The sequence below is a fragment of the Plectrocnemia conspersa genome, unplaced genomic scaffold (genome assembly GCF_051122295.1).
Source record: "Plectrocnemia conspersa isolate PC_06_02 unplaced genomic scaffold, ASM5112229v1 ptg000006l, whole genome shotgun sequence".
In the NCBI taxonomy this organism is placed as follows: Eukaryota; Metazoa; Arthropoda; class Insecta; order Trichoptera; family Polycentropodidae; genus Plectrocnemia; species Plectrocnemia conspersa.
In genome coordinates this window covers 20651436-20675046 of record NW_028277170.1, presented here as the reverse complement: position 1 = coordinate 20675046, position 23611 = coordinate 20651436, and the positions used below count along the sequence as shown (strand labels likewise).

The window sequence follows — 23611 nt, the reverse complement described above, 5'->3', positions numbered from 1 at the left end:
TTTTAACCGTATAGCGCCTTATGGATCGACGTGTATGAGAAATTATGAAGTCAAGATTTTCATCTATATATTGTATGTATGTTTCTAGATATAATCTATTTACTGTTGATTAGTGCTTTTGAAAATGCCGATTTTTGATTTACAAAATTACGGTTGTGACATGCGAAATAGGCTATTGATCTACTTCAATAGTATTAGTAGAGCCACAGCGTTTGCTTGGCACACGTTATAGCTAACCGTTTTATTGCAAACGATTCAGTATTACAATTTGAGACTAAGTAGTTGTAACTGGGTGTTTTAAGTTTATTCACTGCAATTAAAACAATTCTAAAGTTGAAACATATTCTAAATATATAAAAATACGTCACAAATAACTGTTATGTGGCTCTAATCTATATTTTACTTCGTAGCTTATCCCGACTTAAGCAAATACATAAATAATACCAATTCTTAAAAAGACGCTCTTTAGGTGTAAATATCCTTTTAGCTTACGTTTAATTAATTTAATAATATATCTAATATTATATCATGCTAGTACTCTTTTAAATAAAATTGAATACAAATAACTATTTTAAAGTTTCTTTTTCGTCGTTGGCACATCAAGTGTTAATACAACGTAAACTTCGAAGACTCAAAATCCAGAGTCTCGAATATTAAAATCATACTTTCAGTATTAAAGTATATTAATTTTATTTGAGTCAAATATTTAAATAGTGTTGTTTTTTTATAACATATATATATATTGTATTATATATGATATACCAGAAAAATAGCTTTTTAATCGTAGATTTGTTTAAAATCTCTTTGAATTACATAAAATATTTATCAATGTTATCTACATTTAAACTTATTATGTTATTATAGAAATGGCATTTTTTCTGTCAATTTAATAAAAATACTCTCCGTTGTTTTTTCAACGGATACAATGCTAAATATTTATGTACATACCTTGCTCAAATCTCAGATAAAATAATATTGATATATATATTTTTAAATAATCATTCACTCATGCCATAATTTATAGGGCATTTTTTATAAAATACAGAATTCATACATACTTAAAAGCTTAAATATTTTTTTAATACATTTATATATAAACCATCTATTTGTGAGATTATAATCATTTTTATACAATATCTAGATTATGATATTAAAAAGAAAGTAACAGCATGCTGTTGAATCTTTCTGGCAACAATTGCACTTCCTGTAAATTCCATTCAATCATCGTTTTTGAAAACGAATAATACATAAGATTAATTCTCTCAAGATGATCAATAAAATTTATATGTATAAATTAATAAATAATGCAATATAAATAAAAGTTGAAAAAACAATAGATTTTTTTTAAACGCGATTTTTAAGTCGCTGTGGATTGTTACTTGCTAAATTAAATTTTTAGTGCAATTTTTTTATTTGAAGAAATTTATTTACGTATAAATATATATGTTTACACTCATCCCTCGATTTACGTGATAAATACGTTCCACTAAAAACCGCGTAAAAAAGAAATAAAGAACATACAAAATCAGGTTCAGGGATAAAAAATACCGCGTAAAAAAATGTGAACATATGTTCCAAAAAATACGTAAAAAATTAAATATTGTTTTTAATTTATATACCTATATATACACACCACAGCAGAACCCCCAATAACACGGTGATTTAAGGAAGTATATCTCACCACAATAATTTGTGTGAGTATTTGCGAATCCCCCAACTACACGCACCCAAATAACACGTTCCCAATTTACTGTGTTATTGCGGGTTCTACGTATTATGTACGTATATGTTTTTATAACACAAGTAGTAATGAGAAATCAATGTGTATATATGTTCATAAACATACATAATAAAATACATTTACACGGAATTTTCGTCATAATCTTTTAAAGCGACTGTTTTTCTCTTTATCGAAATTGATGGTTCAAAATCGCCATTATGATCACAAAGATTCTATTATATATTGTGAAAAATTCTGTAACTTTAAAATTGGAATCGATATAGATTTGCTTTCAAGATAATTCCTCAATATCATGGTTATTTAAATCTTGAAAACGATCTCCTAATGAATTCAATATGCTTTCTGGTAGCTATTTTTGGCTCTAGAAATTTCTAATAGGTGTTTTTTTTAATTCTTGCAATGCAATGTATTTTCAAAAAAAAAATTACATATCTATCTCTAATTCAATTTTTTTTTATGCAAGGTAGCAGAGATTTTGGGAGACTTAATGGCAATAACAATGATCATGTTTGACTCGAATAAATTTAGCGCGGTGCACTAGTTTTAATAAATAAAATGTGAATTTCATTTTTACAAATATATATTTTAAAAACCGCTTAAAAAATCTGCGTAAATTAAGGGATGACTGTATATGTATATATTAAATTAATTGGTTTTTACAAATCGTCGGCAGATGTCTTCCATGTGTATTTAATACATACATAATTTTTTTTAAATTATTTGCGTAGATTTGCGCGCATATGTGAGAGATAAGGGCGCGCGTTACATGCATTTCGCACGCCCACTTCTCACTCACTCTCGTCACTTAACAAGCGAGCGAGTGAAAGGGAGTGTATCTCACCGTACGCACCTGATGTTTACCGTAATTATTAACCACATATAAAAAATGGTACTTCGTAAGGATATTTTGAATTCTTTAGCGCTATCTAGCTCTAAATTATTATGCCAACGACGAATTAAACATATTTTACATATATCTCAAATATGAGAAAAATATTATAACGTTATCAATTCGATTTAAATAATATAGTTAAATATTGTAACGTTTGAGATTTTATGATTCTATATACATATATATTATATATATAATTATCCAGGTTACCCTTGCTTATAAAAAATCCATTTTTTGCATGTCATTGATTTTTAATTAAAAATTTTCAAGTGTAATTAAAAAATATTTTACTAAAAGATTTTCGTTATTTGTTAACGCACAGTATCAGATTGAAATTGAATCTTTTAGCACAACGTTTTATTTTATGCGTGATTGTTTTAAATATTTTTGCGTGCGATTTTAATTATAGTGTTCTATAACGTAGATATTTGTTGTTGAAACGGTACCTGAGAAAAATATTCCTCTAACATATTTTAAATAAAAAAAAAGTGATGGGCTATTGCAATTAATACAATTATAATTAACGCCTTAAACATTGCATACATTTATAATATATATATTTGAAAATATATAATACATTCCATATACATAGTTAAAAATGCATAGATATAGTTTATTATTGCATAGATTTTATATTCATTTTTTGCATTTTTTGATATATTAAAATAGTTATTATTAAAATCAATAAAATATAAACGCGTAATGAAAATCATAATAAATATTTAAGGACGCAAATGTACCTCATACATTGTGACTTATGATATTTTTACATGACAGCACTTTGGGTCAAATGTTCAGATGTTTTTTACACATACGAGATATTTTTTAAACAGAACCGTTCACATTGATAGTGATGATAAAGGGGATTTTTCCGAAATTTATCTTAATAATTCAATATTACATAATATATTATGTATTTATATATTTATCATCCGTTATTGAATTAATTACAGTTTAGATTATTTGGATTGGTTTCGATCAGAGTACGACAATAAACGAGTACAAAAATGGTTTATGAATACTATAGAAATAAATGTGTGTTTTTATTTATAAATAAATAAATTGTGAGCTCGCCCAGTGACTGTTTTAGAGCATTTTGTGTGTAAGACTGTCACTGCGCATGCGTATGACATATATTTTGATGTTCGGAAATGGTTCGTCGTTGTTGGTGTTGTTGTTGTTGTTGTACCATAAATGTTACAGCGAAGAGGTTGAAAAAATCAGTATAGTTTGACATTGTTCCAATTGCAGATTATAGATATTTACAATTTATCTATAGACAAATCTGGCATAGTTCTAACTGCCGTAATCAAGAATCTAATCTATAAACACTCATTGATCACAGAAAGATTTTTGCATGAGAAGGCTCTATGATGCATTAAAACAGGAACTTTCAATACCGGTGTTTCTAATATTGTTTTGATGAAAATACTAAGCGTTCAGTTATAATACGGAAATAATATTTTCAAAAAGTTTCAAATACTTCTCCTGGTCCTAGACTTCTTCTCTTCGTATGTTTCGCAACCAATACATCTTTTTTCAGATCCATATCTTCCCTTCAAATTTTTACTATAATTGAGGTATGAAGAAGTGCATATTTCGGACCTCGAATCATTCTTCTGAAATACTCCATCTTGAAAGTTCTTGATTACGTCTTATCAATAACATAGATCGATCAATGGAGAACTTTTATTGAATTTTTTTTTTGTCTATTAAAAGTATTATTTTTAAAGTCCAGATCTCGCATCCATACAATAGCATTGATCAGACACAGCAATTTAATGCTTGTAGCCATTTCGATGCGGACTTTAATTTCTTGTTCGGGGTCCATTTCATGATTTTCCCAGCTACCCAGATATTTTTAATGCTTCACTTCCTCAATTATTCGTCTAACTTTAAGTGCACCAGACCTTATTTATATATATCTATTTATTTGTAGACCCTTTTTATACATTCTTTATTTACACTATCCAGGAATCTTTGAAGCTCGTTAACTTTCTCAGCAAATATTTCCGTGTCATCAGCATAATTGTCTTCTTGCCATTTTAAATTCCTTTTTGCCACTGCATTATATTTTTTTTACATCTCTTATATTTTATTTTATTTTGATACAATTTTTTAGTATGACAAAAATTGTGTTATTTTTGACTTTATTGTTAATTTGGGTGCTTTTAATTTTTTTTTATTATTCTGTTTTAATTTTTTAAACACTATGTTCACCCATTGGCGTCCAAAAGTTTTCTGTTTTACACAACACAATCAAATGAGTTTCAGTAAAGATAACTAGACCAGTTCGAAGGGCCCAGTCCTCTTCAGCCGTCCATTCACGTTGAGCACAATGAGGAGTATGTTGCTTCGATGTTGACGTGCTGTTTAAACCTCGTTTCATTTTTAGTAGCAAAACGTTTTATAGCACCTCCGAATCCTTCAACAAATAGGTCACAATTAGGGTTCTCAATAAAATATTCGATTATTTGAATTATTCGTCCGATTTTTAACTTTATGAATATTTAAATAATCGGTCGAATATTCGTAAAATATTTATAATCCGTTTATACTATCTCTAAATAAATTTGAAAAAATCTTAGTATGAAACAATTATTTATATACTTGGGCAACACAGGTACTATTTTGTTTCGAAATGCGAGACAACAAAAATGCTTTAACGCATTTAAATAAAATATTCATCGTCGGTCTCTACTATGACCGAAATTTGCAGAACTCGTTCCTTGAACGAAACAAATACGAATATAATATTAATCGGCGTTATATACTATATAAGATAATTTTTGTAATTTATATTTAATTAACATAAAATCACCGGCTGCGCTCCGCCAAGGGGAGGGGTCCAGACCCCCCAGTTCGCCCCTTTGCTACGCGACTGACTATGACCGAAATTCGCAGAATTCGTTCGTTGAGCGAAACAAAATGTTATAAAAGCGCACCTTTTATTATTATTTAACGCTTATCTACAGGTGAGCGTCGCAATTTGTATCTACTATGACTGAAATTCGCAGAATTCGTTCGTCGAATGAAACAAAATGTTGAAAAGATCTACTCTTTATTATTATTTAACGCTTGTATACAGGCAAGCGTCGCAAAAGAATGTTGCAATTGTGACATTATCTATTTGTTTTTTTTGAATAATACTAATAGAAAAATATAATTTGCCAACATGCTCTTTAAGGACTAGTGATTCTTATCTACATCTTGCTTATATATTGGAAATATGATATTTTTTATATATCATGATTTATTTAATGAAAGTAAATGACGCGAATACTGTGATTTTGAATGAATCCTATAGGATAAAGGCATAATTCTATCGCAAACTTTTAATAAAAAAATAATTATCAGTTACATTTTGTGTATACTTATTAATGAGTCCCAATATTTTTTTTACTGGTATTGAAAGCATTGTTTATTTTAAAGATCCGAACTTAGGATCTTCCTATCCATAAAACACCGTTCTAAATCTCCATTTGTTTATGAATTTCAATTATTCGATTCATCTATCTTTGTCATACTCTCATGTACTTTCACATGATACTATTTGAATACTAATGCTATTTTGAAGTCACTCTCATAATATATCATTATTTCCGTGATTTAAAATCATCATTAATACAAGTCAGTTAGAACATTGTAAAATGAAAAGGTGTAAAGTCAAAATTAAAAACGACACAACTCAAAACGATGCAATTGGAACCCTGTCGATCTAGATATTTGGCCAGTCTTGGACACTGTACATTTGATTTTTTTCACCATTGGAAATTCTTGTTAATAAAAAAAAGCAAATAAAAAAGGTTATTAAGCGAGTGGCTTGTGTCGTTTTATTTTGCAATTAAACATATACAAAACGTTCCGCACGAGTGAACTTACCTAGAGCACGAATGTTATAACAGTTCGTAATGAGTTGCACTTAGAGTGCAAGGTACTCTCGATCGATCTACTCATCACTCACGCTTTCTTTTCGCTTTCTAATGAAACTAGCGGTTTTTCGTATATAAAAAATATATAACGTTCGTATATTTCGTATATAAAAATTACATAATTTAATAGTATCTACAATTATGACTTAAATTTATAAGGTACTAGTGTTATCGATTTTATAAGATCTTTAAATATATATCACATCGTCGTATTCGTAGTCGTATCTCTCGCTCAGCCTGTCGCCGTATTTAAATTTGCCTCTGCCTGAAACGGCGACCTTGGACGGCTCCTGTTCTTGCTGGACGTTTTCGTTTTTCTTGGGCTTTTGCCTCTTATCGGAGCTGTTCTTCTTCTTCTGCTTCTTGCTACTAGACTTATTGGGTCTTGGTTGGATTTGAGGCGGCACGGTGGTGAGAGGAGTGATTGTGGTCGAATTTATATTTTCTGCGACTACGATGGGTCTGCTCGTTTGCACCACGGAATCTTCGATCATTCTCATGACGGGAGCTTCCACTACCCTAAAGTTGGTGTTGGTTGCATCCCCGACGATAGTTTGCTCTTCGGGGGCTTCGAATACTTGCGGTACATAGTGGGGGTCCACGGGGGAATAAGCGATTGAGACAGTTGCAGGTTTGGGGGACGACTCTTGGAAGTAGCTGTCTTCGGCCCTGTTCTCCGCCGCGCCGATATTGATGGACGTCTCGTGATTAATGACCATCTTGTGCTCCTGCCCGCCGAAGTTGATGTTCTGGCTCGACACGGACTTCTTCGACTTGTTCTTCTTGTTGCGCCAGCTAGGAGGTAAGGGGTCGCTTTCTTTCTTACGCTCGTCGTTCGTAGAGAAAGCATCAGAGTCGGAATATATGCTCGTATGAAACTTATGATTGACCACAGGAGTAGGTTTAACGTCTCGGTATTTGCTTTGATGATAGCTGCCATAATGGATGGAGTCAGATAGACTAGCGGCGGTGCTGTATGGCTTATTCTCGGCTACTTTGTGATGATGGTGTTGCCTGAGACTCTTCGGAGCCTTGGGTTTAGAAGGAGATCCTAGATTTCCGTGGTATGAAGATGTCTGCTTTTTTTTCTGCTCGTTTCCGTACAGTGAACCGAATTGCGATTTTAGCACTTCTGCGTAAGAATCACCGGAAGAGGACTGATATTCGTCTTTGTAGTTGTTGTAGTATTCCAACGGTTTCTTCGGTGCCTCAGTCTTTGTATGCTTGATGCTCGGTTTTGGTTTGGCGTGTTTGATGTGCTTGGGCTTAGACTTAGAGAATAAATTTTCGTAGTAAGATAGATCCGCGTAGTTCGCAGGCGGAACCCACGATCCTTTTCCATCGTAAGATGGAAGGTCTTTAACGTTGAAGTTAGGATTAATCTTGACGCCTTGCATGTTATAGGACGCTTTAGGAGGGCGCGGGATTTTGATCTCTGGTGGCAGATTCTGGACGATTTCACCATGATCATGAATAATGTGGTCATAGGTAACGTCGCTCGGATCATAATGCATGTATTCCATATGCGTGGGACTTCCCATTGATCCCAAAGTTGGCATTCCTCCGATTATGGTGTCTAATGTATGCACATGGGTGGCAGATGGACTTTGAACGGCTATTGGTATCACTGAAGGTACTGCGGCAGTCGGCAGAGATGAATGCGTGTCAGCTACATCTGTAGTTTTTGGCGGAGGATCATCATAGACGATTTGATGAATATGCTCTTCACTATACGTGTGTATATGCTCACCATCTCCATCTACATATTTTTCGACTCTCTTAGGCTTACGCCCTGTTTTGTAATGTATGTTTTTATTGTCCGAGTAGAATTCGTCATGGTAGCTTGTGGCCGGATTGCTATCTTTCACTTCATGCACTGGGAAGGAAGTGTTGATTATGATCCTCTTGGGTTTCTTAGTCCGGATGATCCTCTTTTTCTTGCCGCCTTCTGTAATCTTGATTATCTTGATCTTGGGCGTAAATTTAATCTCTTTGACGCGTTTCTCATGCGACTCTTCGTTAGGCGGGCCGTAGTGTCCTCTAGCTCTATATAACGGTTGGAGATTTGGAGCTGGAGACGATCCAGGAGTAGATTTTCTTCCTTGAGCTATAGGCAGAAGAGCTAAAGCGGGTGCCACTGCAGAATCAGCAGCTGTCAAATATCCAGCGGCGTACTGTTCCGGATTAGCGTATTGCGGCAAAAACGAAGTGGGCTCTCCTACATGCTGCTGGGTGATGATGACTTTCTTGTGATGGTGGATGTGCTTGACCTTCTGCGGGATATGGATGCGGATCTTCTTCCTGCTGAAGAACATCGACATTAGAAAGCTGAGCGCTATTGCAGTCAAACATCGCAGTGCGAGCAAATATGACTTTCGACAGCATAGCAAGTGACGCGTGATTTATCGCTTGCTATTTTTTAATAACGCGCGACTTAAATATACATTACTGTTTTAGTGATTACCTTCCTGCGCCGCTGGCATCGCCGCCGATCGAGAGTACTACCAGGAAGATCGATAACTACAAACAAAACATGGAATTAGAGGCGGGATTCGAAGGATTCGTGTTCCAGGAGCGAATCCACTGACCACCGAGTACCAGTCCATGTTGCTTGGGAGACTGACTCTGCTGCTGATGGGTGACTGTTGACCGTCTGCGGTCTAGACCTTGAATGATAGTTGGGAGCGTGTGCTCATTATTTATAACATAGATGGTGTGTAGGGTTACGGTCGAGGTGTTCGGCATGCGATCGGGTGGAAAAAGTCCGCTCACTGCGAGCGCATTGTTGTGTCGGAGCATGGCACCGACTTTTTCATGACCAACCAGTGTGTCGTGTCCGATGAACTTGGCATATCGCACGAAAGTCGGAAAAAAGTGACGGTGAAAAGGTACGCACGCGATTGCGTAATTTTCACTGTCGCTGATGCTGCACCGGTTACAGCTGATCCGTTCATGTGTTACATTTGCTGTGAAATAATTTAAATGTTTCTAATTTCATAATAAACGTGATGTTAACATAAAAAACGTGTTTTCTATTTGTTACACTCAATTAATAATGACGGTACTACTACATGGTGAGATTTTTGGTCATTGGAACATCAAAGATGAGAAAGAAGATAAAATAATTATAAACGACTTTGAAATATTATTAAAAATTAAGATCCACCTGCGGGTCGAATAAATTCAAGTCGTTCGCATATAATAAAAAAATAAGCGTTTCATTGTCACTGATGAACAATAGCAATGGGCCTAAGTTGGATCCTTGCGGTACTCCCAATTCCCGCGCGATTCTTTTTCATCCATGCAAATACTTTAATATTATTCGTCTTGGCCATAATAACGGGGCACTCATTAAAATGACGTGTAACTCTTTACAAGTGCATAGTCTGATCGAATTATTTATATAAAGTTTTTTTTTATTTTTTTTTATATCTCACTAAAGTTTCAAAAAAGGATTACAGATCACATTGTTTAGTCTTGCCTAAGCGACCGTTATGTTCAGTTGCGTGATTTCGGCTTTTATTTTATTTTAAATATTATATAAGCATTTAAAAAGTGCAAAAAACGCAATTTAAGTTTAGTTAAAAGAGCAAATATAATATTATTGGAAATTATTAGGATTGAATCAATCGGAAATTAGTAAACACATTAATTGATGCCATAATTATAAAATCAGTCTAGGTAAAAAAATGAGTTTATTAATTATTTCGTGTCGCACTGTTTCAAATTAATATAATATGATGCAAAATTTAAGAATGAAAGAAATTTGAAACGTTATACGCAGTGTGTTGTTACAACTTTCAACGGTATTCCGCTAATGTTTATTTTGATAGTGGACTAAGTCAGTTTGGCGCGTATCAGCATCCGTGACGCAGTGCTTGTATCGTTGTTTTAATCTCTGTTGTACTTGCAAACCTGAATTTGCTTCTCCATTACGTCATCAGATAGTGATTCAGGTAATTAATATCTACTTATCACGTGTTAATATTATTTAACCTATTTTTTATGTGGTTTTTAGACATACGACCGCTAAATTTAAATAGCACGTCATAAAATAGAAACGAATAAGACAGTTATCGTCTTCTGATGAATCTCGCCAAGATTTCTCTGTGAGAATTTTTTATGAAAATCCAAAAACCACAGACATGGAGCCAGAGAAAATATTAAAAAATTAAGAGAAGAAGAAATGAACATAACTATACACAAAACGTCAAAAAGTTGAAGAGAAATAGCGGCAAAGAATACACTAAAAAAGCTTCCAATATTGTTATAGCTAAAGTTTTTAAAAATAAAAATAGCTTTTGCTCAAAAAAATGTTTGGAATATGAAGAAATAAAATCTTAATATGAACAATCTTAGGACATGAAAATTTTTTTAAAGAAAAAAATATTTGTTGAGTTGCCAATGAAACGTATCTCAGCGCTCTCAGAATAAAAACACTGGGAAACAAAAACGGATAGTAAGCTGCGGACTGGAGCATCATAAAGAGTGCGCAATACTAAAGTATTCCTGAAATAGTGCGCATTTCTTAAGATGAAACCGAGCATTTTTAATGATTTGCTGTGAGTCTCTGCAATGTGCTGGCTAAATTTCCAACGTTCTTCGAAAAACAGATATAAAGATCTGTCTAGAATATATAGCAATCTGTAGAAATATTTTGCCAGCATCCACATCCTTGAAAATAAAAGTATTATAGCCGAGATACCGCTCGATATTTGACTCTTTGGACTTCAGTTTGAAAAGCGCAGCTTTGGATAGATTTTAAATTAAACATTATTCGTATAGATCAGGGATTCTTAAACTTTTTTCATTCACGACCCCATTTATAATTGTGAGTTTCTTCGCGACCCCAGATAAATATAAAATAAGGATATATAAATATTTTGTGCTGATTTATTGATTAGGTAACAATATACATACATATGAAAAAATATAGTTTTAGAATTTGCTTAGAAACATACAAAAATATAAAATTAAAAATTGCACAAAAAGTTGTAAAATTGTATTTATTATAGTTGCAAAAATTATATGCCTTATTTTTCATTAAACTGCATTTTTTGCAATAACATAAATAAAAGAGAATATTGAGCAAAATATATCGTTATTGATATATATTATAAGTATACAAAAATTAAAGACAAAAATCGTTTTTTTAATGAGACGGATGTGCTTGTTTTTTATTGCATAACAAATTAAATCTTGGTGCAATATTTGACACTACTCTTCAACATTTTTTAGCGATGAACGATATTGGGATTTAATATGTGTTAAAGCAGAAAAAGTAATTTCACATAAATATGTAGTGTTGAATGGCAGATGAACAATTAATGCCATATCAGAGATTGTGGGAAATTCAGTTCTAGTTTCAATTCAGAATTCAGTCAAGGGCTTTTTTGGAAAATCTAGTTTTAAGTTTGAGTCACTCGAAAGCTCAGCAAATTCCTCTTGAGATTTATATGGCAGGTGATCAATCTCACTCAAGCCAATCAAAAATGGTTTTTGAATCCAAGATAACTTTTTGAAATCAATATTTGCTATAAAATATTTACGAAACTGTGTTTCTAGTGCTTTTAAGTGACCTATAATATTTTTTGCGATAAAAGTTTTACAATGATTTTTCTCGATTATAAAATTGTTGATATTGGAAAACATTCTGAACAAATCCTTTTCTACCCTACTTTTCCAAATATTGATATTTTTAATAAAACTTTCAATTTTATCATTCGAAGTAAATATTTCGCAATTATTTCTTTGAAGAGACAAGTTGAGGTCGTTTAATTTCTGTTAAAAATATCTGACAGATAACACAGCTTGGGTAGCCACAGATCATTTTGAAAAAGAGCAGCAAGATCACATTTTTGTTCGTTTAAAAATATTTAGATTTCGTCCTTTAATAACAATAATCTTCTTAAACTTTGATCTTTTGATATCCATCTTACTTCTGCATGTATAAATAAATTTGTATAGTGGGAATCCGTATCCTTACAGAGATTTGAAAATATGCGGCCGTTAAGGGCATGGCTCTTAATAAAATGTATAATCTTAACAGCATCCTAAAGCACATCGTTTAATTCTGATGCTAGTTATTCTGCTGCAAGGGCCTCCCGATAAATAAGGCAGTGAGTAAAAGTTATATGATCATAATGAGCAGCTTAAAAATATGATTTAAAACATTTAATTTAAATTCATGTATTTAAATATTTTACATTATAATCTCGCGACCCCATTTGGGGTCGCGACACATAGTTTAAGAAGCCCTGGTATAGATTAAAACGGAATATGAAATATCAGCTGCATAATATAAACTATCATATATAATTTAGTTCCGAACTCAGAAGGAATTTTGAACGATACTATTGACCATTTTAAGGATCTAATCAAAATCACTAAGATAATAATAAACTTTTTAAATTAAATTAAAGTAAACAGTACTATAAAAATACGCGAAACATGTGTCACGTATGGTTAAATAGGTTACACATCCAATGTCATGTGCAGTTCCTATTTTTAATTAACTGCACGTGAACTTGATCTATTTCGAATATAGTTCACTTCAATATCTCCCTCACCATCCCATTGAAAAATTTGCAAACTTCAACGTGTACGATTTTACGTTGTTTAATAAGTATACCACTCATATTCATTCACTTGCTCGTTCATAGTCTATACAACGTGGATGCTTACAACGTCAAAAATGTCACATTTTTTATGGTTTATATATTATTAATACCGATTGATCAGAGGTCAGTGATTGGTCACGTGATCTACTACTATTGCATATATCTTGTAGTTTCATTGTCACTGAATAATTTATCTTTGCTTTTTACTTTTTTAATAAGACAATTTAATTAAGTTACAGGCGGCCCTCGACTTTCGCACAATTCGCTATTTCGCACATTTTTTTAAATTTAATTAAAAAAAAAAAAAAAAAATTATAAACATGAGTGAGAAACGGAAAAACTTCAGTGTTGATACGAACAAAAAGAAATCAAGGACTCATAAACTTCACACGATTCGAGACAAAGATGGAAATTATTAGACGTTCTGATGGCGGTGAATCTTTTGCTTCAATCGGAGGTTCGTATGATACAAACAGGTCTACGATATGATACATTTTGCAAAATAGAAATATTATTAACGAATACGTTAAAAATTGTGGAAATTAAAGATATATTTCTACAATCTTTAAGGATATGTTTCCATAAAAACACGGCAAAAAAAAAACATGGATGAAATGGAAAAAACTTTGTCATCATGAATCGATGACTAACATCAAAAAGATGTCCCTCTGAGTATTTCAATTATTCAAGCGAAAGCTCTTAGTTCGCACAAATATTGGAAGGATAGATAAAAAAATGGGTTTTCAAGCAAGATGGTTTTACAATTTTTAAATGAGGTATTCTTTTCATAATATTAAATTTACTGGAGAATCGGCTGATGCGGATAAAGATGCTGCAATATAATTTATTTCCTAATTATCCAAAATAATTGAAGATGGAGAATATTCTTCCAGCCAAATATTTAATGTAGATGAGACAGGTTTATTTTGGAAAGCTCTTTAACAATGAAAAATATGAATGAAGCCTTCACTCATCTTGACAAATTTTTAAATATTATGGAAGATTGTGATCCCAATAGAGAACGCATATCTCAAGTGTGTAGGGCAATCAATAAAGACATAGCATGTTATAAAATACTATATGAAGAAAAGAAAAAAAATAGTGGAAAACAGTTAACTTTTCAATGGAAACACCCGCAAACCCCACTTAAACATGTCTCTTAAACGCATCTTAAACATATTATATTTACTTGATAAATAAATATTTTAAAATACACACAATTTCAATTTTTTTTACTTACCTCTACTTTCGTAAATTCAACATTCGCACACATTTTCAGGAACCAATTATGTGCGAAATATGTATTTTTAGACACTTACCAGAATAATATTTAATAAATATAGTTTTTTATTTAAAATAATGTGTATTCTCAGAAGGTATGATATTATTTTAATATAAATTCAATTAAAGATTATTATAAATATTGAGATGCATTCGCAAAAAAACTTGTCTTGAGTCAAAAAAGACCTGAGGGACGAATGAAGGTTAAATAAATATGAATATCTCAGTTTTTAGTTCAATAACACGAGTTAAGCTTCGTATTCGAAAAAATACGATACAACAAAGCCTAATAATATAATCACCACTGCATTAATAATTAAAAAAAAAAGTTTTTCAATTCAATCATTGTTTTTGTGGCTTCCGCCTTTACCGAAGTTCCAAATGTAGATTTTTTTATAAACATATTTGCGGATTTATTTGTAGAAAGTATGAACTTTTACACATTAAAACAATAAGGTGTGTTTATTAATTGTTTTGCCATTAAACATAAAAACCCAAATTTAAAATAAATCAGCTCTTTTTATTTCTTAAATACTTTGTTGTCTTATTCACATTTAAAGGTTACAATTTATAGAATATTGGAAACTCACACCTATATTTTACAAATATTCGCTTAATCGAAAGTTCGATTGGGAACCAAGCTATAACTAATGTCATTGTATTTTTTTTAATATAATTTAGTAATAAAAATCTAACTTAAATATTTAATTAAATTTTTAGCATTAAATGGTGTTCTGAAATATTTTTTCTATTTGCATTTTACTTTTAGTATTTAAGAATTCATTTAACTTGCTGAAATTGTCTTATTAAAAAAAAGTAAAGATGAATTATTTAGTGACAATGAAACAAAAAGATATATGCAGTAACTTTAAAAATAAATAAATCACAAACATATGTAGTATGACTAAATAAACATAAAAATTGTTTACGTTACAAGCATCTACGTTGTATAAACTATGAATAAACTAATGAATGAATATCAGTGGCATACTTACCAGACAACGTAAAATCATATACGTTGAAGTTTGCAAATTTCACAATAGGAAAGTAGAGGTGGGGGATGTTGGGGAAGAATTGAAGTGAACCCTTTTCAAAGTTCTGATTGCGATATAGATCAAGTTCACGTGCAGTTAATTAAAAGTCGGAACTGCACTTGACATCGCGTGTGTAACCTATTAAATCATACGTGACACATTTCTCGTGTATTTTTAAAACACTGCCCTTATGACACCTTTATTTTAATTTAATTTAAAAAGTTTCTGAATGTCTTGGTGTTTCATTACTCGAAATGTATAGCCAAAAGTCTCACAGCAATTCATATCAAATACACTGCAAAAATATGTCATTTTAAAATAAAACTAGCCCAGTCAACCGTTTTTACATTTTTTTAAACAGGTCCTAAATTTTGGATTTCGCGCTTAAAAAATAGCAAAAATGATAAAAAATTTTAAAGTTTAGTCTTAAATTAAGAGCCTTGCACTCAAAATACTGAAAATTTGGAGATTAAGGGTTTTGAGATTATATATCTATGATTTTTTATTGTTTTTATTGTAACATTGGCGTAACAGAGACTCTTCTCTTGTCGACGCTGGTGGGCTCGCATGCCGATGCGGGCCCCGCGCCCCGTTTTCTCTGTATATAAATAACATATACCTTCTTAAATTCAATAAAAAATACTACTGCAGCAGCTTAATTTGTGTCTAATTGCTACCCGTCAACTCCCGTCGCCAAATACTTAAAAATATAATAATTATAGATCAAATGTTATGGTTCTAATAATGAAATAAAAAATAAGACTTTTATTGTGTAAGTATTATTACGCAGGAAAAAATTTGAATGATTGTGTTTATAATATTAATATATACGTTTTTGGTCCAATTAAACGCTTGACAACATAAGAGGTGAATTTTCACACGTTCCAGTTTTAAAACGTAACAATATAATTTATGAATTAAATTGACTCAATGCCGTTAAATAATTCGTGATATACACTAGAAATGATAACTTAATTTTGCAGTTTAATATGTAATGATATATGTGTACATATGGTGTTTTTACCATATGTACATATATATACATATACACAAAAGAAAGACTTAAATCTATTTATATACATATAAAAGTAAATAAAGCTAAAATTTACGCTGCTACTGTAGTTAATTATCGTAACGGTTATTATGCTATCGTTACAGGCAGTAACAAAAGTTGCGTGATCGTGAAAGTGTCGTGAATAATATCTAGTCTAGTTAACTGCGCAATAAAAATCAAATAAATATATTTTCTCTCATTACTTTTTTTTATTCGTTGCTATCGTTTACTAAATCAAATCCAAGTGCATACAATGTATTCAGTTTGTTTTTAATATTTGGAATTAAATTCAGTTTGAATTATACTAATTATCATAAAGCATGCGATAGGTGTGTTTAAAGTAGAAATATAAAAAGTAATTAGCGCGTTTTTGCACTGAGGTTTTATATTTATCTTATTTTTTTATAATTTACTCACAATGCTTTTTAACCGTTTGAATGCCGTAAGGACGCGTGGTCCGCTTACGAGCAACGACATGAATGTCGTTAGGACGCGGGTGTCCGTTTCTAGTTTTGTAAAAATATGAAATATTTTTTTTTCAACTTTATGTGTACTTAGATGTGTAAGCTTGATTTAATTTTGTGCTTATAAATAAATACAGGTTCACAAAAAAAATAAAAATTTAAGAAATATTTGTTGTATATATATTTTTAACATCATCTATATTTGCCAAAAAATGCGTGGCATTTTTAGCTTACACCGATTAATTTCGCATAGCAATAAAAAGGTTAAATGTGGTCCAAATAAATAAAAAATATTTTTTGGACGGTTTATTACATTAACACAACGAAAATACCGTTAGAATTTTAATACTAGAGTACTTCTCATAGGCGAGATGATTAGGAATTAGGGTTCAATTTTAAGGCCCAGAAGTAAATTGCAGATCTTCTAGAGATTTTCACACTGAAGCAGCATAAATTTGTTTTCCGGTTTCATGGTAATCCGTTCAACCAAACGTAAACAATGCAAGAAAGCTGCTGGTTAATCGTATTATCGAATATGCTCATGTGATTTATTAGCTTATGCAAGCTATAGTAAAATAAATATAAATAAAGACAGGTAGGAAACCGTATAATAGTGTACCAATCGCCACCTGTTCTTTATCTTCTTACACTATTGAGCCGCACGTAAACAAGCATTATCTAACAAATATAATCGACTTAGTGAATTGTTTTATATATGTATACATATATAAGAAACGTTTAAACTTTGTGTACCTTAAACGTAAAATCTGCTTTAAAAGTAAAAACGTACTACTGTTTTTGCAATGATAAAATAAGTTCAATAAAACACAGTTATGTAATGTATGTTAGAATTATAGATTATAACAGCGTTTCTTAAACGTTATGTAGTTACAATTTTTTAGAAAATATCTCACGAACCGTAGCTAAACACAGCTTGAACTAGAAGTGAATTAACATGTTTTTCTTCACACAATTTCCTTTCATTTTAGTAAAAAATATCACGATCTCACATTTTATTTGTATAACTCGTTCATGTGAGTACTTTATGTTGGGATAAACATAAACATGAAATTGAAGAACGATGCTTCTTATCATTTTAAAGTACTTAGGAAGCTATTCTACTATTACTTGACCGATAAATATCAGTTCGTTAGATGTGAAAACAATATAGTAGAGTACCGCAAGGATCCAACTTTAATCCATTGCTGTTTCTAAGACTGTAGCATTTGCCAATATACTAAACAAATTTAATAAATACAAACATACATATAAAATATAACATAAACATAGACAATATATAAAAAAAAACTATTTCTTAAAATATAAAATATTTTTTTTTTTTTTTTTTGCATTAAATTAAATTCACAAACGGATATACAAAAAACATATAAAATATAACATAAACATATTAACAAAATAAAAATAAGACTAAAACATTGTAGTATTTAATATTATACATAATTATGAATATATACTATTAAACTCAATAAATCAATTAAATATTACGTGCAAGCTTTGTCCGGTAGCAATGATATATTAAATACAGAATAATAGACAATTTCTATATCCTGTAAATTTTATTTGTTATTTATGAATTCATTAAAAAGCTTTCTTATTTGACTTGTTGCTCTTTTTGGTTTAGATTTGCTATTAACCACATATGTGTCGTTGATTGGAAATTCTTTGTTATATGTTTACCGTGTATGTATAATATATTAAACCTTACGAGCTTTATAATACAATAAAAGCAATAAATCAATTTTATAATTACGGTTAATATGGAAATAGCTACTTTCGATCGACGATTAATAAGTATTTCTATTTATGCGAAACTTCTTCGATGACACTCGAATAACAATGGTAAAATTGTTTACTTTCCGGTTAATAGCAACAATGATTGAGACGGGATTTATAGACGGGTAATTATGCTAATCGCTTGTGAACAATCATAGGTATTGTAAATATAAATAATAATAATGATAACAACAGCACTTTCAAATGATTTCCATTTATTACAAAGAAGCAATTTTCATATTTGCAGAATGGCTCGCCTTGTAATTTGCACATAAATCTCAATCAAAACAATAATTAATTACCGAGCTGTAAAAAATATATATATATATAGCGAATATTGAATATGTATAATAAATACATGTATGTAGAATATAGAATATAGAGAATTTGTGAGCGTGAAACGTCAAAAATGTTGATTTATGATTGGTGATTGATAGTGATGAGTGTGATGTCGCACGATTGCTGATGATGTAAATAATAAAAAAATCTTAAGCCAGGTAGCAAACGTTTTTAAAAAATATCTAATATAAATATTTGCATATAGATGGCAGCAGTTGAGTTTTACAGTAAAACAAATTTTATGATTTTAGATTAGTGGTGTGATTTTACATTAGTGACATATCGATAATCTTAAACAAAAATTTCATTAATCTATAATTTTATATGAATAATTGTAGATTTGTAGAGAGTAAAAAATATTTAAAAATTCATTTTGAATAAAAATAACTGTATTTTTTTGTATATATGAGCTAGATCTATTTAGATTAACGTAAAGAGAGAAGCAGGTTGAAAACGAATATTGTCATAGAATCTCTAAGCTTTCTCAGTGTTCTTTCTCAGAAACGTCAAATGCCAAGTGAGAGTACAAAATTATCTATCAAAACATTTGCGAACACTCAACAGCCTACGACAGGGCGATGCTCTAGCGTGCAATCTGTTCAACATTGCCCTAAAAAACTAATCTAAGATGCAAAACTGGTTATAGCTAGCAGTGTCTAATCAGTGCTGGAGCAATGGGGGGACGAGGGGGGCGGTCCACGGACATATCGGACCACGGGTTGTGACATTTTAACGTTTTAAAAATTCTCTGTCTGAGCGCCTCGGCCAGTTACGGCGTTCACGTGTCACCGCCGTAGCCGTGTCACACGTGAGCCGAACACTCACCCGGCCCGGCCGGCCCGAACAGGAGAGCTCAATTCATTATTAAAATTTAACATTTAAATTTTTATTTAATTATTATTATTTTTTTAATAAAATATTCATTTATTTCATTATTAAATTCAATTAATTATTAAAATTTAATATTTTAATTTTTATTTAATTTAAATTATTTTTTTAAATTAAATATTCATTTATTTAATTATTGAATTCAATTATTTATTTAAATTTTTATTTTATTTAAATTATTTTTTTATTTAAATATACAATTGTTTAATTATTAAATTAATTTTTCAAATTAAATATTTAATTGAATTAAATATTTAAATTATTTATAAAATTAAATTAATTATTTGAATTATACTTTTATTATTAAATCGATCAAGTTAAAACCTCCTTGGTTAACGAGTTAACGTCTCAAATAACTTCCGAAATATTAAATTGAGACAAACACTTTTTTTTTAATTTTATAGAACATAATCTAATACACAACTTTGCATTAAAACATTTGCCATTTTTTGCAAATTGCGAATTTTATCGATCCAGTTAAAACCTTCTAGACAAAAGTTAACGTCTCAAATACCTTCCAAAATATTTAATTGAGACTAACACTTTCAACTAACTTTTTATAGAACTCAATCTTATACACAACTTTGCATTCAAACATTTGCAATTTTTTGCAAATTGCAAATTTTATTGATCCAGTTAAAACCTCCTAGGCAAAAGTTAACGTCTCAAATAACTTCCAAAATATTAAATTTAGACAGACACTTTCTACAAACTTTTTATAGAACTCAATTTTATACACAACTTTGCATTCAAACATTTGCCATTTTTTGCAAATTGCAAATTTTATTGATCCAGTTAAAACCTTCTATGCAAAAGTTAACGTCTCAAATAACTTCCAAAATATTAAATTGAGAAAAACATTTTTTACAAACTTTTTATAGAACTCAATCTAATACACAACTTTGCATTAAAACATTTGCCATTATTTGCAAATTGCGAATTTTATCGATCCAGTTAAAACCTCCTAGGCAAAAGTTTACGTCTCAAATAACTTACGAAATATTGAATTTTGATAAAAACTTACTCGAAACTTTTTATATAACTCAATCTAATACACAACTTTGCAATAAAACATTTGCAATATTTTGCAAATTGCGAATTTTATCGATCCAGTTATAACCTCCTAGGCTAAAGTTAACGTCTCAAATAACTTTCGAAATATTAAATTGAGATAAACACTTTTTTATACTTTTTATAGAACTCAATCTAATACACAACTTTACATTAAAACATTTGTAATTTTGCGCAAATTGCAAATTTTATCGATCCAGTTAAAACCTCCTAGGCAAAAATTAACGTCTCAAATAACTTTTGAAATATTAAATTGAGATAAACACTTACCTTAAACTTTTTATAGAACTTAATCTAATACACAACTTTGCATTAAAACATTTGCAATTTTTAGCAAATTGCAAATTTTATTGATGTAGTTAAAACCTCCTAGGCAAAAGTTAACGTCTCAAATAACTTTCGAAATATCAAAATGAGATAAACACTTTTATCAAACTTTTTATAGAACTCAATCTAATACACAAATTTGCATTAAACCATTTGCCATTTTTTGCAAATTGCGAATTTTATTGATCCAGTTAAAACCTCCTAGGCAAAAGTTAACGTCTTAAATAACTTTCGAAATATTAAATTGAGATAAACACTTTCTTAAAACTTTTTATAAAGCTCACACTAATACACAACTTTGCAGTAAAAAATTTGCAATTTTTTGCAAATTGCGAATTTTATCGATCCAGTTAAAACCTATTAGGTAAAAGTTAACGTTTCAAATAACTTCCGTAATATTAAATTGAGACAAACACTTTAGTTGAACTTTTTATAGAACTCAATCTTGTATACAACTTTGCAATAAACTATTTGCCATTTTTTGCAAATTGCGAATTTTATCGATCCAATTAAAACCTCCTAGGCTAAAGTTAACGTCTCAAATAACTTTCGAAATATTAAATTGAGATAAACACTTTTTTATACTTTTTATAGAACTCAATCTAATACACAACTTTACATTAAAACATTTGCAATTTTGCGCAAATTGCAAATTTTATCGATCCAGTTAAAACCTCCTAGGCAAAAATTAACGTCTCAAATAACTTTTGAAATATTAAATTGAGATAAACACTTACCTTAAACTTTTTATAGAACTTAATCTAATACACAAAATTGCATTAAAACATTTGCAATTTTTAGCAAATTGCAAATTTTATTGATGCAGTTAAAACCTCCTAGGCAAAAGTTAACGTCTCAAATAACTTTCGAAATATCAAAATGAGATAAACACTTTTTTCAAACTTTTTATAGAACTCAATCTAATACACAAATTTGCATTAAACCATTTGCAATTTTTTGCAAATTGCGAATTTTATTGATCCAGTTAAAACCTCCTAGGCAAAAGTTAACGTCTTAAATAACTATCGAAATAATCAATTGAGATAAACACTTTTGATAATTTTTTATAGAGCTCAATCTAATACACAACTTTGCAATAAAAAATTTGCAATTTTTTGCAAATTGCGAATTTTATCGATCCAGTTAAAACCTATTAGGTAAAAGTTAACGTCTCAAATAACTTCCGTAATATTGAATTGAGACAAACACTTTAGTTAAACTTTTTATAGAACTCAATCTTGTACACAACTTTGCAATAAATTATTTGCAATTTTTTGCAAATTGCGAATTTTATCGATCCAGTTAAAACCTCCTAGGCAAAAGTTAACGTCCTAAATAACTTTCGAAATATTAAATTGAGATAAACACTTTTTTAAAACTTTTTATGGAACTCAATCTAGTACACAACTTTAAATTAAAACATTTGCAATTTTTAGCAAATTGCGAATTTTATTGATCCAGTTAAAACCTACTAGGCAAAAGTTAACGTCTCAAATAACTTTCGAAATATAAAAATAAGATAAACACTTTCTTAAAACTTTTTATAGAACTTAATCTAATACACAACTTTGCAGTAAAACATTTCTAATTTTTTGCAAATTGCGAATTTTATCGATCCAGTTAAAACCTCCTAGGCAAAAGTTAACGTCTTAAATAACTTTCGAAATATTAAATTGAGATAAACACTTTTTTTAAACTTTTTATAGAGCTCAATCTAATACACAACTTTGCAGTAAAAAATTTGCAATTTTTTGCAAATTGCGAATTTTATCGATCCAGTTAAAACCTATTAGGTAAAAGTTAACGTCTCAAATAACTTCCGTAATATTGAATTGAGACAAACACTTTAGTTAAACTTTTTATAGAACTCAATCTTGTACACAACTTTGCAATAAACTATTTGCCATTTTTTGCAAATTGCGAATTTTATCGATCCAGTTAAAACCTCCTAAGCTAAAGTTAACGTCTCAAATAACTTTCGAAATATTATATTGAGATAAACACTTACCTTAAACTTTTTATAGAGCTCAATCTAATACACAACTTTACATTAAAACATTTGCAATTTTGCGCAAATTGCAAATTTTATCGATTCAGTTAAAACCTCCTAGGCAAAAATACCGTCTCAAATAACTTTTGAAATATTAAATTGAAATAAACACTTACCTTAAACT

The 23611-nt window shown here is 30.3% G+C and overlaps 2 protein-coding genes across 2 annotated transcripts in view; one reads left to right on the top strand and one right to left on the bottom strand.

Annotated features, from left to right (window-relative positions):
• Positions 1 to 6631: 6631 nt before the first annotated feature.
• Positions 6632 to 10730, bottom strand: LOC148234482 (uncharacterized). Its single transcript, XM_088187902.1, has one exon. The coding sequence runs from the start codon at positions 8884 to 8886 to the stop codon at positions 6754 to 6756; it is 2133 nt and encodes a 710-aa protein (XP_088044028.1). The 5' UTR covers positions 8887 to 10730; the 3' UTR covers positions 6632 to 6753.
• A 6697-nt stretch (positions 10731 to 17427) lies between these two features.
• LOC148234481 (uncharacterized) overlaps positions 17428 to 23611 on the top strand; it is a 42223-nt gene continuing 36039 nt past the window's right edge. Inside the window, exon 1 of the mRNA XM_088187688.1 lies at positions 17428 to 17491. The gene's annotated coding sequence lies outside the window, so the exon portion shown is untranslated. The remainder of the gene's footprint in view (positions 17492 to 23611) is intronic.